Below are 16,257 nucleotides of genomic sequence, written 5' to 3'. Positions count from 1 at the left end.
GTTCGCACAGAAAATACCTAAGCTAGAAACAAAATGAACATATACCCTGCTATAAGTAAGTAAAAAGCAATAGTGCATGTAACCCTCTATGGCAGATTCGTTTGCATGTCTTTTTTCCAGTGTTAGTTGGTATAAAGGTTAGACCTCTTTTTTAGATCAAGACTTAGTTTTGGTCCATGCAGGGCCGGCGTCAGCACTCGGCGCACCCGGGCAAGTGCTGGGGCCCTGAGCAGGAGGAGGGGCCCACTTGCGGTCAGGCCCCCCGCTGGGCTATGAGTGGAGGAGATCGGTGCCAGCGCCTGCCCCCCCCCACTTTCTCAGGGCCCCCTGGCAGCCGGATACTTACCTCTCCCCGTGCCTCCGCAGATCCGCTGTCTTCCTGCTGTGCGTTCCCTGTGACGTCTCAGGTCAGAGGGTGTGGTGACGTCTTTCCACCACGCCCTCCCTTGAGCCATCACAGGCAGCGCATAGCGGGATGATGCCGGTGACGCTGGAGTCCGGACCTGAGCAGCGGCAGCAGGTGAGGAGGAGTGAAGTGAGTATTTGATTTTTTTTTTAATGTAGGGAGGCCTGGGGCATTATATGGGGGTGACATCCTGCATGGGCATTATATGGGGGGTGACATCCTGCATGGGGCATTATAAAGAGGGGGGGGCATCTTGCATGGGGCATTATAAAGAGGGGGGTGACATCCTGCATGGGGCACTATAAGGGGGGGTGACATCCTGCATGGGGCATTATATGGGGGGAAAGGGATATCCTGCATGGAGCATTATATGGGGGGAAATGGACATTCTGCATGGGGCATTATATGGGGGGAACAAGTGACATCCTGCATGGGGCATTATATGGGGGGGAGGGACATCCTGCATGGGGCATTATATGGGGGGGAAAGGGACATCCTGCATGGAGCATTATATGGGGGGGGACAAGTGACATCCTGCATGGGGTATTATATGGGGGGGACAAGTGACATCCTGCATGGGGTATTATATGGGGGGGAAGGACATCCTGCATGCAGCATTATATGGGGGGAGAAGTGACATCCTGCATGGGGCATTATATTGGGGGTGACATCCTGCATGGGGCATTATATGGGGGGTGACATCCTGCTTGGGGCATTATAAGGAGGGGAACAGCCTGCATGGGGCATTATAAGGGGGGAACAGCCTGCATGGGGCATTATGTGGGGGGAACAGCCTGCATTGAGCATTATGTGGGGGCCAGTATCCTGTATGGAGCATTATAAGGGGACCAGTATCCTGTATGGAGCGTTATATGGGGGCCAGTATTCTGTACGGAGCATTATATGGGGACCAGTATCCTGTACGGATCGTTATGTGGGGGCCAGTATGGAGCGTTACATGGGGACCAGTATTCCGTATGGAATGTTATATGGGGGCCAGTATTCCATATGGAGCGTTATATGGGGGGGTGACATCCTGCATGGGGCATTATATGGGGGGTGACATCCTGCATGGGGCATTATAAAGAGGGGGGATGACATCCTGCATGGGTCATTATAAGGGGGGGAGGTGACATTCTGCGTGGGGCATTATATGGGGGGAAAGGGACATCCTGCATGAGGCATTATATGGGGGGGAGAGGTGACATCATGCATGGGGCATTATATGGGCAGGAACAAGTGATATCCTGCATGGGGCATTATATGGGGAGGGTAACAAGTGACATGCTGCATGGGGCATTATATGGGGAGGAAAGGGACATCCTGCATGGTGCATTATACGGGGGGGAACAAGTGACATCCTGCATGGGGCATTATATGGAGGGGAACATATATATGGGGGCCAGTATGGAGCGTTAAATGGGGGCCAGTATTCCGTATGGAGCGTTATATGGGGGCCAGTATTCCGTATGGAGCGTTATACGGGGGCCAGTATTCCGTATGGAGCGTTATATGGGGGCCAGTATTCCTTATGGAGCATTTTATGGGGGCCAGTATACTGTGTGGAGCAATTCACTGGTTTCTGATCTATTGTGGAATTTACAATAGATATCACTCATGTAATGTAAGAAGTGAAATCTTTGGCATTGTACTATATCTATATTTCTCTGTGGTATCTGTGCATCATGAATCGTGGTATGTGTGAAAGGGGCCCACTGAGACTCTTTCGCCCAGGGCCCAGGAAAACCTGGAGCCAGCCCTGGGTTCATGTAATGCATGTAAACATTTCCATCAAATCCCAACATGTCAGTGAGACCTTAGACTTAACATCACAACTGATGCTTAAGGAAGGGAAATATGTACCATGCAGCTACCTGTCCTAGAATAATCACCTGGCTTCAGTGCCACTGTACAGTATGCTGTTTGCTCTGCTCAACTGTGAAATAAAACAGTACGACAAGATACAAACAATTTCTTACCTTGTGCTGATTTGGTTTTTCGATGGTTTGCTGGGGGACCATGGGGACTATGATTGTGATGGTAAATACTTCCATTATAGCCTTGCAGTGGGGCCCTTAGGGATCCAGCATTACTTTTCCGGTGTATAAGTGCCAAATGTATTAAAGCAGTACTCCCATCAAAGTTTTCATCCTCTTAATATATTGCAGTCATCTTATATACAACTGTGTACTTACAATTGCTCATTTTACCCTTCTACCAAGCTAATTCTTCTCTTTTCCATAAGGTCTATCACATCAAGTGATTAAAAACTGACTAGCTGAATCCTTCTAAGCTGTATGAAGAAACAGAAAGTCTCTTTTCCCTGTATGAGTCATGAGCCATTGCAAAAGTCCCTGGCAGGGGGAGAAAGGGACAGCTGGATCAGGAGTTGAACAGGGGAATGATTTATGCAGGGAAAGGAGACTTCCTGTTTATAGGTAGAACTGAGTAAAGAAAAGCATTAGCTGGGTAGAAGGGCAAAATGAGCAATTTTAAGTGCACAGTGTTACATAATATGATGATTGCAATACAGTTATATGAAAAAGTTTGGGCACCCCTAATAATCTTAAGCTTAATGTTTTATAAAAATTGGTGTTTTTGCAACAGCTATTTCAGTTTGATATATGTAATAACTGTTGGACACAGTAATGTTTCTGCCTTGAAATAAGGTTTATTGTACTAACAGAAAATGTGCAATCTGCATTCAAACAAAATTTGACAGGTGCATAAGTATGGGCACCTCACCAGAAAAATGACATTAATATTTAGTAGATCCTCCTTTTGCAAAAATAACAGCCTCTAGTTGCTTCCTGTAGCTTTTAATGATTTCCTGGATCCTGGATGAAGGTATTTTTGACCATTCCTCTTTACAAAACAATTCCAGTTCAGTTAAGTTTGATGGTCGCCGAGCATGGACAGCCCTCTTCAAATGATCCCACAGATGTTCAATGATATTCAGGTCTGGGGACTGGAATTGCCATTCCAGAACATTGTAATTGTTCCTCTGCATGAATGCCTGAGTAGATTTGGAGCGGTGTTTTGGATCATTGTCTTGCTGAAAGATCCATCCCCTGCGTAACTTCAACTTTGTCACTGATTCTTGAACATTATTGTCAAGAATCTGCTGATACTGAGTGGAATCCATGCGTCCCTCAACTTTAACAAGATTCCCGGTGCCGGCATTGGCCACACAGCCCCAAAGGATGATGGAACCTCCACCAAATTTTACTGTGGGTAGCAAGTGTTTTTCTTGGAATGCTGTGTTTTTTTGCCGCCATGCATAACGCCTTTTTGTATGACCAAACAACTCAATATTGGTTTCATCAGTCCACAGGACCTTCTTCCAAAAAGAAATTGTCTTCTCCTAATGTGCTTTTGCATACCTCAGCCGACTCTGTTTGTGGCGTGCTTGCAGAAACGGCTTCTTTCGCATCACTCTCCCATACAGCTTCTCCTTGTGCAAAGTGCGTTGTATAGTTGACCGATGCACAGTGACACCATCTGCAGCAAGTTGAAGCTGCAGCTCTCTGGAGGAGGTCTGAGGATTGTCCTTGACTGATCTCACCATTCTTCTTCTCTGCCTTTCTGATGTTTTTCTTGGCCTGCCACTTCTGGCCTTAACAAGAACTGTCCCTGTGTTCTTCCATTTCCTTACTATGTTCCTCACAGTGGAAACTGACAGGTTAAATCTCTGAGACAGCTTTTTGTATCCTTCACCTGAACAACTATGTTGAATAATCTTTGTTGTCAGATCATTTGACAGTTGTTTTGAGGAGCCCATGATGCCACTCTTCAGAGGAGATTCAAACAGGAGAACAACTTGCAAGTGGCCACTTTAAGTAGCTTTTCTCATGATTGCATACACCTAGCTATGAAGTTCAAAGCTCAATGAGGTTTCAAAACCAAAAAAAGTGCTTTAGTAAGTCAGTAAAAAGTAGGTAGGAGTATTTAAAACAAGAAAATGATAAGGGTGCCCATACTTATGCACCTGTCAATTTTTGTTTGAATGCAGATTGCACATTTTCTGTTGGTACAATAAACCTTATTTCAAGGCAGAAACATTACTGTGTCCAACAGTTATTACATATATCAAACTGAAATAGCTGTTGCAAAAACACCAATTTTTATAAAACATTAAGCTTAAGATTAATAGGGGTGCCCAAACTTTTTCATATAACTGTATATATATATATATATATATATATATATATATATATATATATACAGTACAGACCAAAAGTTTGAACACACCTCATTTAAAGATTTTTCTGTATTTTCATGACTATGAAAATTATACATTCACACTGAAGGCATCAAAACTATGAATTAACACATGTGGAATTATATACTTAACAAAAAAGTGTGAAACAACTGAAAATATGTCTTATATTCTAGGTTCTTCAAAGTAGCCACCTTTTGCTTTGATGACTGTTTTGCACACTCTTGGCATTCTCTCGATGAGCTTCAAGAGGTAGTCACCGGAAATGGTCTTCCAACAATCTTGAAGGAGTTCCCAGAGATGCTTAGCACTTGTTGGCCCTTTTGCCTTCACTCTGCGGTCTAGCTCACCCCAAACCATCTCGATTGGGTTCAGGACTGGTGACTGTGGAGGCCAGGTCATCTGGCGTAGCACCCCATCACTCTCCTTCTTGGTTAAATAGCCCTTACACAGCCGGGAGGTGTGTTTGGGGTCATTGTCCTGTTGAAAAATAAATGATGGTCCAACTAAACGCAAACCGGATGGAATAGCATGCCGCTGCAAGATGCTGTGGTAGCCATGCTGGTTTAGTATGCCTACAATTTTGAATAAATCCCCAACAGTGTCACCAGCAAAGCGCCCCCACACCATAACACCTCCTCCTCCATGCTTCACGGTGGGAACCAGGCATGTAGAGTCCATCCGTTCACCTTTTCTGCATCGCACAAAGACACGGTGGTTGGAACCAAAGATCTCAAATTTGGACTCATCAGACCAAAGCACAGATTTCCACTGGTCTAATCTCCATTCCTTGTGTTCTTTAGCCCAAACAAGTCTCTTCTGCTTGTTGCCTGTCCTTAGCAGTGGTTTCCTAGCAGCTATTTTAACATGAAGGCCTGCTGCACAAAGTCTCCTCTTAACAGATGTTATAAAGATGTGTCTGCTGCTAGAACTCTGTGTGGCATTGACCTGGTCTCTAATCTGAGCTGCAGTTAACCTGCAATTTCTGAGACTGGTGACTCGGATAAACTTATCCTCAGAAGCAGAGGTGACTCTTGGTCTTCCTTTCCTGGGGCGGTCCTCATGTGATCCAGTTTCTTTGTAGCGCTTGATGGTTTTTGCAACTGCACTTGGGGACACTTTAAAAGTTTGCCCTATTTTTCAGACTGACTGACCTTCATTTCTTAAAGTAATGATGGCACTCATTTTTCTTTACTTAGCTCCTTTTTTCTTGCCATAATACAAATTCTAACAGTCTATTCAGTAGGACTTTCAGCTGTGTATCCACCAGACTTCTGCACAACACAACTGATGGTCCCAACCCCATTTATAAGGCAAGAAATCCCACTTATTAAACCTGATAGGGCACACCTGTGAAGTGAAAACCTTTTCCAGTGACAACCTCTTGAAACTCATCAAGAGAATGCCAAGAGTGTGCAAAGCAGTCATCAAAGCAAAAGGTGGGTACTTTGAAAACCTAGAATATAAGACATGTTCTCAGTTGTTTCACACTTTTTTGTTAAGTATATAATTCCACATGTATTATTTCATAGTTTTGATGCCTTTAGTGTAAATGTACAATTTTCAAAGTTATGAAAATACAGAAAAATCTTTAAATGAGAATGTGTGTCTAAACTTTTGGTCTGTACTGTATACGCCCCCCGTACAGTCACTGTCAGCTTTATGATAGCCCAATTATTAATATTATTCGCGGCCACTACCATCCAGATTTGAAATATAATACAGGCCTGGTCGGACGCCTGCGTTCTGATAGTATATTCTGCGTATATAGCTTCGGGGGAGGGAACAATTACAGGACAAAAGTAACAAAATTATTAAATTTTATATTTAATCCAAAAGGAAGGCAGTGTTATGAAAAATATATAAGATTTTACAAAAGGGGACAATACAATACATAGGCAGTCACACAAAATAATAAGGATTAAAGAATAAACTTACTCTATACAGTTCGCAGGGACGAATCAGCATAGGTAGAAGAGGGGCTCCCCGATTTGATTTGAGCGTTATCGAACGTGATCCGTTACTTATAGTATCTATACCCCCCTGGCAAAGAATATGGATCAATCTTCAGTTGGCTCTTTTATGCCTAAGGGAAGATCTGCCCGCACACCCCCTGTGCTGACATCACGGGGCTGGTCTCCAGCCTGCACATTTTATTTAAGATACCTGGTTTTTAGGATAACTTATCGCTGGTTGATCCCAGAAGCCCAAAAGTAATACCATATTTTCTATTATGATTTTACCTTCATTTAGAGCCCACACATGGCGTAGTTGTGATCTGCTATTTTGTTACTTTTGTACCACAGCGCCGTGGAGGGGCTTACAGCTACAAAAATTTAAGCATCTTGTTCCTTGGCTGACCTTGCCACTAAAAATATGGGTCCCATCATTATCAGAATTATGGAACTTGAGCTATTCCATATTTTGTATCGGTGCCAGATGTCCTGGGAACTTGTGGCTGGGAATTGTTCTGTTTATTTGAGTGCGTTTGATCTTAACAAGCTGCGTCCTCCTGTCTGTGTCAGAGGAAAATACACTCGCCTGCTAAATGGGTCTGTAGCATCTAATGTGCCAGCGTTTGCTTCCAAGGCCCTTCTCAGGTGTGTGTTAATTTGCATAGAGACAGAGCTCTCAGCTCTTCTCTTGTGACAAAGGGTGAATAATGGAGGGGCGAGAGAGGCTTCAGAGGAAGAAAGGATATTTTCAATATTTTTCAATATTTCCCTGACACAAGCCATAACTCTAACAGGCTAATTAAAGTCTGAAACCTTGGTCAAAGTTATCTAGCACACAAAATGCTTGTTGATTGGCTGTGCTGCAGTCTTTCAACAAGCTTTATTCAGCATTCTAACTCCGAACACTAAAACAGACTCCTGTGAGAAGTCCATGTTCGGAGTTCAGAGCCAATAATGAACCCCAAATTTTATAGTTTGGGTTCACACATCTCTGATTAAGAGGATAAAAACTTTGATGGGTGTGCTTTATTAAGTGGGAAACTTCTGAATGTCAATGTTGTCCTTAACAGTGATTGCATTTAAAGCCTCCACAATGTGTCAGATTGGCATTCTAGAGCTTTTACTCTGAATCATCCTCCACAAGCAGATAACAAGAGTGCTGGACCAATGCCCAATCTTGGAATGGCTTACCCAGAACATAGGCCAAGCAAATCAAGTGAGACCATAGAACAGAACCCTAAATAAGACCCAGGATCAGACTAACAAATAAATCATTTACCTATTACTCTTTATTCGTGGCTTCTCGTTCCTTCAGGGCACTGCCCTTGCTACTGCATGCCATACATGTTCCTGACAGCAGCCAGAATCAGGACCTTGTAAGCAATGAGGCACACAAACTTTTGGGCATCTATAAATAAGGCAAATCTTGCTCCAGCGAGCTTCAGAAATTCTCCCAATTATGTCCATTTCCTTGACCAGTTTAATCCTTAAGAGTAAATTTCATCTTAGATGCTATAAAAAATAAGGTAGCTATGAAATAAAGCACTTAAAAAAATAAAAAAATTATGCCAATGGGTAAAGTTACTTTCTGTTCCTTACAGTACCATGGAGTTTGAGGCTAAGCGTCAGCTTAGATCAATACAACTACTAGAGCATTCATAGACAATTACTTAGAAATTGACATCTCAGATGTGATTACTGACCCTAACTCCTAGAATCCGCTATACAAATGTTTACTTCCCCATGTGGGAAATCTAGCCCTGATCATGACAAATAGCACAGTTACATCAGGAAACTACACACTGATGATGTAGAACAGCCCCTTTCTTCATGAATGTTATATTCAAGGTTAATGTTTTTCCTTTCTTTAGTGGGTTTTTATGCACTTCTTAAAGTGGAAATATACTATAATCTGACATATGAATTCCTCTTTTATCATTTTTGTTCTATCATTTCTGGTAAATGTGTAGTAGAATTAATTTCCAACATTATAAACAATAATTAGACCTCATATAAGAGTGCAGACAAACTCAAACCACACTCCGGATGCTTCTCAGGATAAATCTGAATCAGAGGTACCCAACCTTTTATGGTTCAAATGTCAATTATTGTGATTGTACCACAAGCAGGGCCACATAAAATATAAAGGGGTATTCTGATCAGATGTATATATCAACAGTACTATGTATGTTAAAGTCTAATAAGTGAGGGTTCTATTTCTGGAACTTCCACTATTGTAGACAAAGAGGTTCCTCTGCTCTCCAATTTAGCACCCCATAAAAAAAGAGTCAAAATGACCATACAATGAGCACAGCGATCTGCAAATTTTATGAGAGTTACTGAATATAAAGGAACCAGAGAAGGCTGGGGGCCACACAGAATGGCACTGTGGGATGCATGTGCCCCTGGGCAACAAGTTGAAGTTATGCATACGTGATCTAAATGATGCTAAATTAAGTTGGGGGGAACGTTGGCTCTCCAGTCCATGAAGTGCAATGCCCAGCATGATTTAAAGGGAACCTATCAGGTCTCATGACTGTTCAAAACCACTACAATAGTGGTACATACAAGTATACCAATTATTGTATTCTGATAAAGTCTTTTAAGTGGCACAGTAATGCTGCAATATTTTTATAATGAAGCTTTAATCTGCAGCATTGTATATACTGATGAAGCAGGACTAGTCTGGTGAGGCTTCTCTCCTGCTGGACTAGTCGTACCTCAGCTCTTTAAATTCTTTAAACTGTAGCACGTCAACTTCTTACCAAGATTGGTCATTGATTTTAACCTATTGCGTTCAAAATCTGCAATAAACGTAAAATCCACAAGTCCAGCTTCGTTTGAAAGAAAAAAAATCAAGGTCTGAATTAATTTTTTACAAATGTGCACCAAATTGTGCGGATTTTGTTGCTCAGTCACCTTTTTCCGATAAAAAACACTATTCTCACCTCCCTTGGCACTTCTATGGCTATGCTTCTCTGATCCCCTCTGTCATGAGATATGAGCATCGTATTTTTTTGCTTTTTTTTTCTGAATCATCTCCTTTCCAAAGCGTAATCAGTAATAACATCATCACAATTTTACCACATGAGATTTCCCTGCGGATTTACCTGGGATTGCTGTGACAGGTTTCTACAGATATTCGTCTATATGTCTAATCCCACCTTTACTAGATGCAAGACAACATTGTTTTTTTATTTCACATTTTTAATTAAAAAAAACCTGAACTTATCTGTTTTACTGGCAAAAAATATATATCAGCTTTGTATATCCATCTTAGCGAGGGATATCATATGGCTAATATACTGTACTGTATGTCTTCTCTTCCTGATTGGTGGGGGGATTTTGAATACCATTCAGTAATTTAAAAAATATACTTTGAAAAGATATGTACATAAATGCAACATGTTTTAATACTCCATTGCATTAAAAAAAAAAAAAAAACTCAACTGTGTAAAGTTTTTCTTGCTTACAGCTCCCATGCAGACCTTTGTATTTGCCCGGTTACTACGTACAAACAGAGCCTGTGTGATTGATCCTATAGCCAGACTGCGTGCTTTTTTTGCCTATAGGCTAGCAAGGAAATGAAGTAATAGATGTTTCACCCATGTCTAGTGCAGTTACACAGAAATATATATTTTTTATACAGTATGTATTTTTTTTATAGACAATTCAAAACATATTGAGTGGATGAAAGGTGCTGATGGAGAAGTATGGGTTTGGATTCTGGGAGAAGCCCAGGGAGATAAACCATACGAGCAAATATGCGAGGAACTCATGGCAGAAAGAGCCAGATATCAAGCTCAGAAGGAAGCAGAGGAACAATGGTGAGAAAATACTGAAAGTATCAAGAATTTATTATACACAGATAGGACATTTGTTTTTCTTTCATACAATTATATGGTTACAATTTCTACCAAACGCAAATCCAAAGTTCGTTTACCTTGCTGTACAATGACTGGTACCATCAGGACTTTCTCATGTATATCTCGACTTACTATTAATAAAAGAGACCGAACTTTATAGCTGATGAAATTAATTGTTGGTCTCCACTCCATTAACTGTGGAGTTGAGATACAAGCCCTTGTGATCTGGTCAGAAACTACTTGTGTTGGCTTAGCCATATACCATGACATACCCTTATATTTGAAGTTGAAACAATAAATCAAAAAAATGGTCTTACAATAAGTCACAATTCAAATGGATAAAGATGACCCCATTGATAAAGGTGTCGGCAGCACGTGTGCAAAATACTAATAAACTACCATTAATGGAGGAGGTGGTTGAATAGTATTATAAATGCACATAGATAAAGCTTGTATTTGTCTTTGGCTTACAGTCTATTAATAATGCCCATAGTATTAGATCAGATGGCCTGCCCAGCATTATATAAGTGCACCCCACAAATATAAAACGCTGTTTACCCAGCCACAACTTGTGGGGCCTAGATATATAAATATGCAAAATGATGAAAAAAGATGGAAATAAATAAAGGAGGTATTGATAAATATTTTTTTTGCCCAAAATGCACAAGCCCCAACCCTAGTCAAGGGTCCTCATTACTTAAACTAATTAAATCAAATAAAGCTAAATAAAATTAATTAAATTAAACGAATTAGATTACAAAAATTTACTTGAATAAAAAATGCTAAACAAAGGACATAAAATCAACAAACAACATGCCAAAAAAGCAGCCTTCGTTTTTTTGTTTGTTTTAATTACAGTTACATTTTTTATTTAATTCGTTTAGGAATTTGCAATTAATCAGGACCCTTGATGACGGTTACCTATTTATTTATTTTTATCTTTTTTCATCATTTTGCAGATTTATCTATTTTTAGCTGGACACCATAAGTGTTCACAGGGTAAATAAGGTTATGTCCCTCTTGGGTGCACTTATATAGTTTGGGGGCGCCCATCTGTTTTAAAATTATGGGCGTCACTAATAGGCTGTAAGCCATATACTGTGCACAACATAAATCTGTGTGACCGGAGCCATATGCAAGCCTCATCAGTGTGCGAGAGTGTTAGAAGGGAGGCTATGGCGGGAGATGATGAGGAAATTCACTAGTGTTTTTGTAGATTCTTAGTTAAGGAATGTACAGATCCAGGAAATATTTTTTAATTGGAGTGAAGTGGAAAGAGTTTGGATATGTGACTTGAAGGAGAGCGCAGAATCAAAGGTTACCATGAGGCAGCGAGCTTGCAGGACTGTGGAGAGTGAGCAGCAATTGACTTTAATGGATAGGTCTGTTGGGTGGGGTTGAGTGAGATGGGGAGAGATGATAAATTTTGTTTTGTCCATGTCAAGTTTTAGGACCTTTAGCAAGGATGAAATAGCAGACAGACATTGTGGGAGTGGGAGATTCTGAATGTCCAGTCTGATTGGTATGAAAAGATCCAAGATAGGGCCAAGTCTGTGATGCCAAGAGATGAGAGAACCTGTAGTAAGAGGGAATGGTCCACTGTGTCGAAGGCAGAGAACAGGTTGAGGAGGACAGAGTATTGTTGATTGTCTTTGACGATTAATAGGTCATTGGTGACTTTAGTAAGGGCAGATTCGGTCAAATTATGCGGTCAGAAGCCAGATTGTAAGCTGTCAAAGAGGCAGTAGGAGGAGAGGTGGGAGGACAGTTCAAGATGGACATGCTGTTCCGGTAGTTTTGAGGCATAGGGGAGAAGTGATACAGGGTGATAGCTAGACACATAGGATGGGTAAAGGGAGAGCTTTTTAAGGATGGGTGTGATCGAGGCATGTCTAAAAAATGAGGAGAAGACATTAGTTATTAGTGATAGGTTGAACAGATGGGTTAGGGTTTGGATGAAGACTGTGGTGAGGTTTGGGATGTGATCAGGTCAAGTGCACAGGTGTTTGTTGATTTTATGTCTTTCCTTTTTAAATCTTCAGTTCTTGGCAGTGTTCATTACACATAGAGAAAAGCTCCATTTAATGTTTTCATCCTGCCACTGGTGGAACTGAGATAGCAGATATGTGTGTATGTGGTTTTGTAGCATCGGCGTCCCTGCCTCCTGTCGGGCAGAGATGACGTTCCCCTCACTGCGCTGTCCCGGTCCGGCGTCTTCCTTCTCCCCTGCTGTTGCTGTGGTGCGCACCGCGCACAGCTTCCTGGGCACTGTGCTTAGGGCGCGCGCGCTCCCTCTTAAAGGGGCTGCGTGCGCCGTCCTAAAGAGTCCCCAGCCAATGGCCAGAGGACTTCCCTTTTATAAGGCACCTCCTCCAAAATGGAGGTGCCTGTGCAAGGTTGTTGTTTTGTGTGCTAACACTTTCCTCAGCCCTCATGTCCCTGTGCCCGTCAGCCTGCCTGTCAGCCGTGCCCGTCAGCCTGTCTATCAGCTGTGCCCACCAGCCAGTCTATCAGCCGTGCCCGCCAGTCAGTCTATCAGCTGTGTCTGCCTGTCTGCCTACCCGGAGCATCTGCCGGGTTACCAGCCGTGGTCACCTGCTTGCCTACCCGGAGCACCTGTCTGGCTATTCGCCGTACCTGCCAGCTTGCCTACCCAGAGCACCTGTCTGGCTGTCTGCCATACCTGCCTGCTTATCTACCTGGATCACCCACCAGCCTTCCTGCCATGCTCATCCGCAGTACCGGTCAGCTCCTGTCATCTGACCCATGGGAGTCACCTGCTCTCACACAAGGTTGGTCGCAGAGTGGCACCTGGTTCACCTGCCCGGTCCCTCCCTGGTTGATGGATCGACTAAGCCGCCGTGTGACCTGGGTCGGTCCAAGTTGGCACTTAGTTATACCCATCTGGTCCCTCCTTGCACCAAAGCACAGAGGTTCCACCACCCGGACCCATAATAGTTTGCATAGGCCATGGAATCCCGAGGCTCCCAGGCTCCTTCGCTCTCTGACCTGTACCAGGACGTCTCTCGTCAGGGATCCCAACAGGAAACTATCCTGTCCTATCTGCGGACAGTCAACTCCCGCCTGGACACGCTGTCCACCCCGACTGTGTCCGTCCCTAGCCGAGCGGCACCCGCCCCGGCTACACCTCAACCCAGTGGCGCTGTGACACCCGGTTTTGGACCCCGGCTTTCTGCGCCTTCAAGTTTCGATGGTGACCCTGTCCTATGTCGGGGCTTCATAAACCAGTGCACGCTGCACTTTGAACTCCTGGCACACCAGTTCATCTCCGAAGGGGGTCAAGATGGCATTCATAATGTCTCACCTCAACAGAGAGGCGTTAGCGTGGCTTAACCCTCTGTGGGAGAGAGGGGATACTCTGGTGTTCGATCTCCAGTCCTTCCTCGTGGCTTTCCGGAAGGTGTTCGATGAACCTGGATGAATATCCTCTACTGACTCCTCACTTCTTCGACTCCGTCAAGGGACTCTCTCTGTGGGACGCTATGCCATGCGTTTCCGCACTCTCGCATCTGAACTGGCTTGGAATAATGAGGCACTGGTGTCCACCTTTTGGGAGGGCCTTTCCAGACGGATCAAGGACGAGCTAGCCGGTCGTGACATACCTTCCACCCTGGAAGACCTGGTGTCATTAGCTACCCGGATTGACATCCGTTTTCTGGAACGTGCTAAGGAGACGACCCGGGAGAGAAGATTTCTGCTTCTTGCTCCAACCTTCCAAAGGCCAGTCTCACAATCAGCAATCCCCTGGACATGTTCGTCAGAGCCTATGCAAATTGACCAAACCAAGATGGTCAAGTCTCGCCTGGAGACACGCCGCGCCGAGGGAAGTTGCTTCTACTGTGGCAGTATAGAGCATCTGATCCGTTTCTGCCCGGTGAGGCCGGGAAACTCCAGTGTCTAGGACCGCTCGGAGAGGACGTCCTAGGCAAGAGTAAATCCTCTCCGTCCTTGACTCTGTTTGTTTCCATTTCCAGTGGAGAGACCCGCTTCTTCAAGACTGCCCATCTGGATTCCAGAGCCGCTGGGAACCTTATTCATCAGGTCGTTGTGGAGCGTTATCAGATTCCTACCATACATCTGGCTGAACCATTGGCGGTTGCCTCTGTGGATGGGAAGCTTCTTCCGGAAACCATCTTGCTTGTCACTGAGCCTGTAACCCTTCAGGTGGGAATGCTGCACTCAGAGAAGATCTCCTTTTATGTGCTGTCTGGTCTCTCTCACTCCCTCTTGCTTGATCTACCCTGGTTACAACAACATGAGCCCATCCTGAATTGGAGATCTGATGAAGTGCTCCGTTGGGGTCAGGAATGCCATGAGTCCTGTCTGGTTCCGGTGCGTCCTGCTTGACCCCCTTCTACTCCAGCTAATCTTCCTGGCCTGCTGGCACCCTACTGGTCCTATGGGGACGTCTTTGACAAAAAGGAAGCGGAGACACTACCACCTCATAGGCCGTACGATTGCCCCATTGACCTGGTACCTGGTGCTTCACCACCCCGTGGGCAAATCTACCCCTTATCGCTGGCCGAGACCCGTTCCATGTCTGAGTACATAGAGGAGAATCTTGCTACGGGCTTTATCAAGAAATCCACCTCCCTGGCTGGAGCAGGATTCTTCTTCGTCAAGAAGAAAGACGGCTCTCTACGTCCTTGTATCCACTACAGGGGCCTAAACCAGATTACCATCAAAAATAAGTACCCCCTGCCTCTCATCTTGGAGCTGTTTGACCGCCTTAAAGGCGCGAAGATCTTCACCAAGCTCGATCTTCGTGGGGCGTACAATCTGGTCCCGATTCGCTAGGGAGACGAGTGGAAGACGGCATTTAACACCCGGGACAGTCACTACGAATACCGCGTGATGCCCTTTGGTCTCTGTAATGCTCCAGCCATCTTCCAGGAGCTGGTTAACGACATCTTCTGAGATCTCCTGTATTTTTGCGTGGTGGTGTACTTGGACGATATCTTGGTTTTCTCTCCGGATCTGCTCTCACACCAGAGGGATGTTCGTCATGTTCTGCTGAGGCTTCGGAAGAATCGCCTGTACGCTAAATACAAGAAATGCCTCTTTGAGCAGACCTCTATGCCGTTCCTGGGTTATATTATCTCTGAGCCTGGTCTGCGGATAGATCCTGAGAAGGTATCTGCCATCTTAAAGTGGCCCCGACCGGAGGGGTTGAAGGCGATTCAATGATTCCTGGGTTTCGCAAACTATTACCGCCTCTTTATTCCTCATTTCTCCTCCCGGACTGCTCCTATCTCTGCGCTCACCCGTAAAAGAGAAGCTCCTGTCATCTACCCCGTGGGAGTCACCTGCTCTCACACAAGGTCGATCCCAAAGTGGCACCTGGTTCACCTGCCCGGTTCCTCCCTGGGTCACGGAGTCGACTAAGCCGCCTTGTGACCTGGGTCCGTCCGAGTAGGCACTTAGTTACGCCCCTCTGGTCCCTCCTTGCACCAAAGCACAGAGGTTCCACCACCCAGACGCGTAACAGTTTGGCTGTAAAACACTTACTGATGCGGTATTAATGATCCATCCTATGGATAGATCATCAGTGTTATATCCTCAGACAACCCCTTTAAGAGTGTTTAATTCTTATTCACACACCTGCTTATCATTCCTTTTGTAGCAGAGATGGTTGGTGCAAGACTTCTCTGGCTAATATTACATTGTTTTCACTTCTTGTTTGCTAACATTGCAGGCTTTATGGGAATAAGGAGCAACGTATGTAGGTTCCCTCTTTCCATTTAATAAAACCAAAGCTGGACCTTTGTCTTCATGGGTCCTCATATCCTC

At 44.1% G+C, this 16,257-nt stretch overlaps 1 protein-coding gene across 1 annotated transcript in view; it reads left to right on the top strand.

The window, feature by feature from the left end:
- The window catches only part of SH2D4B (SH2 domain containing 4B), a 393,818-nt gene that overhangs the window by 126,852 nt on the left and 250,709 nt on the right, over positions 1-16,257 (top strand). The window contains exon 3 of the mRNA XM_073685972.1: positions 10,248-10,407. Within this exon, the coding sequence (XP_073542073.1) occupies positions 10,248-10,407 (160 nt within the window). The remainder of the gene's footprint in view (positions 1-10,247; positions 10,408-16,257) is intronic.

Source organism: Phyllobates terribilis, unplaced genomic scaffold (assembly GCF_046119375.1).
Source record: "Phyllobates terribilis strain yellow unplaced genomic scaffold, ASM4611937v1 Scaffold_5__5_contigs__length_657084704, whole genome shotgun sequence".
NCBI lineage: Eukaryota > Metazoa > Chordata > Amphibia > Anura > Dendrobatidae > Phyllobates > Phyllobates terribilis.
This window is presented reverse-complemented; position numbering and strand designations above follow the sequence as displayed.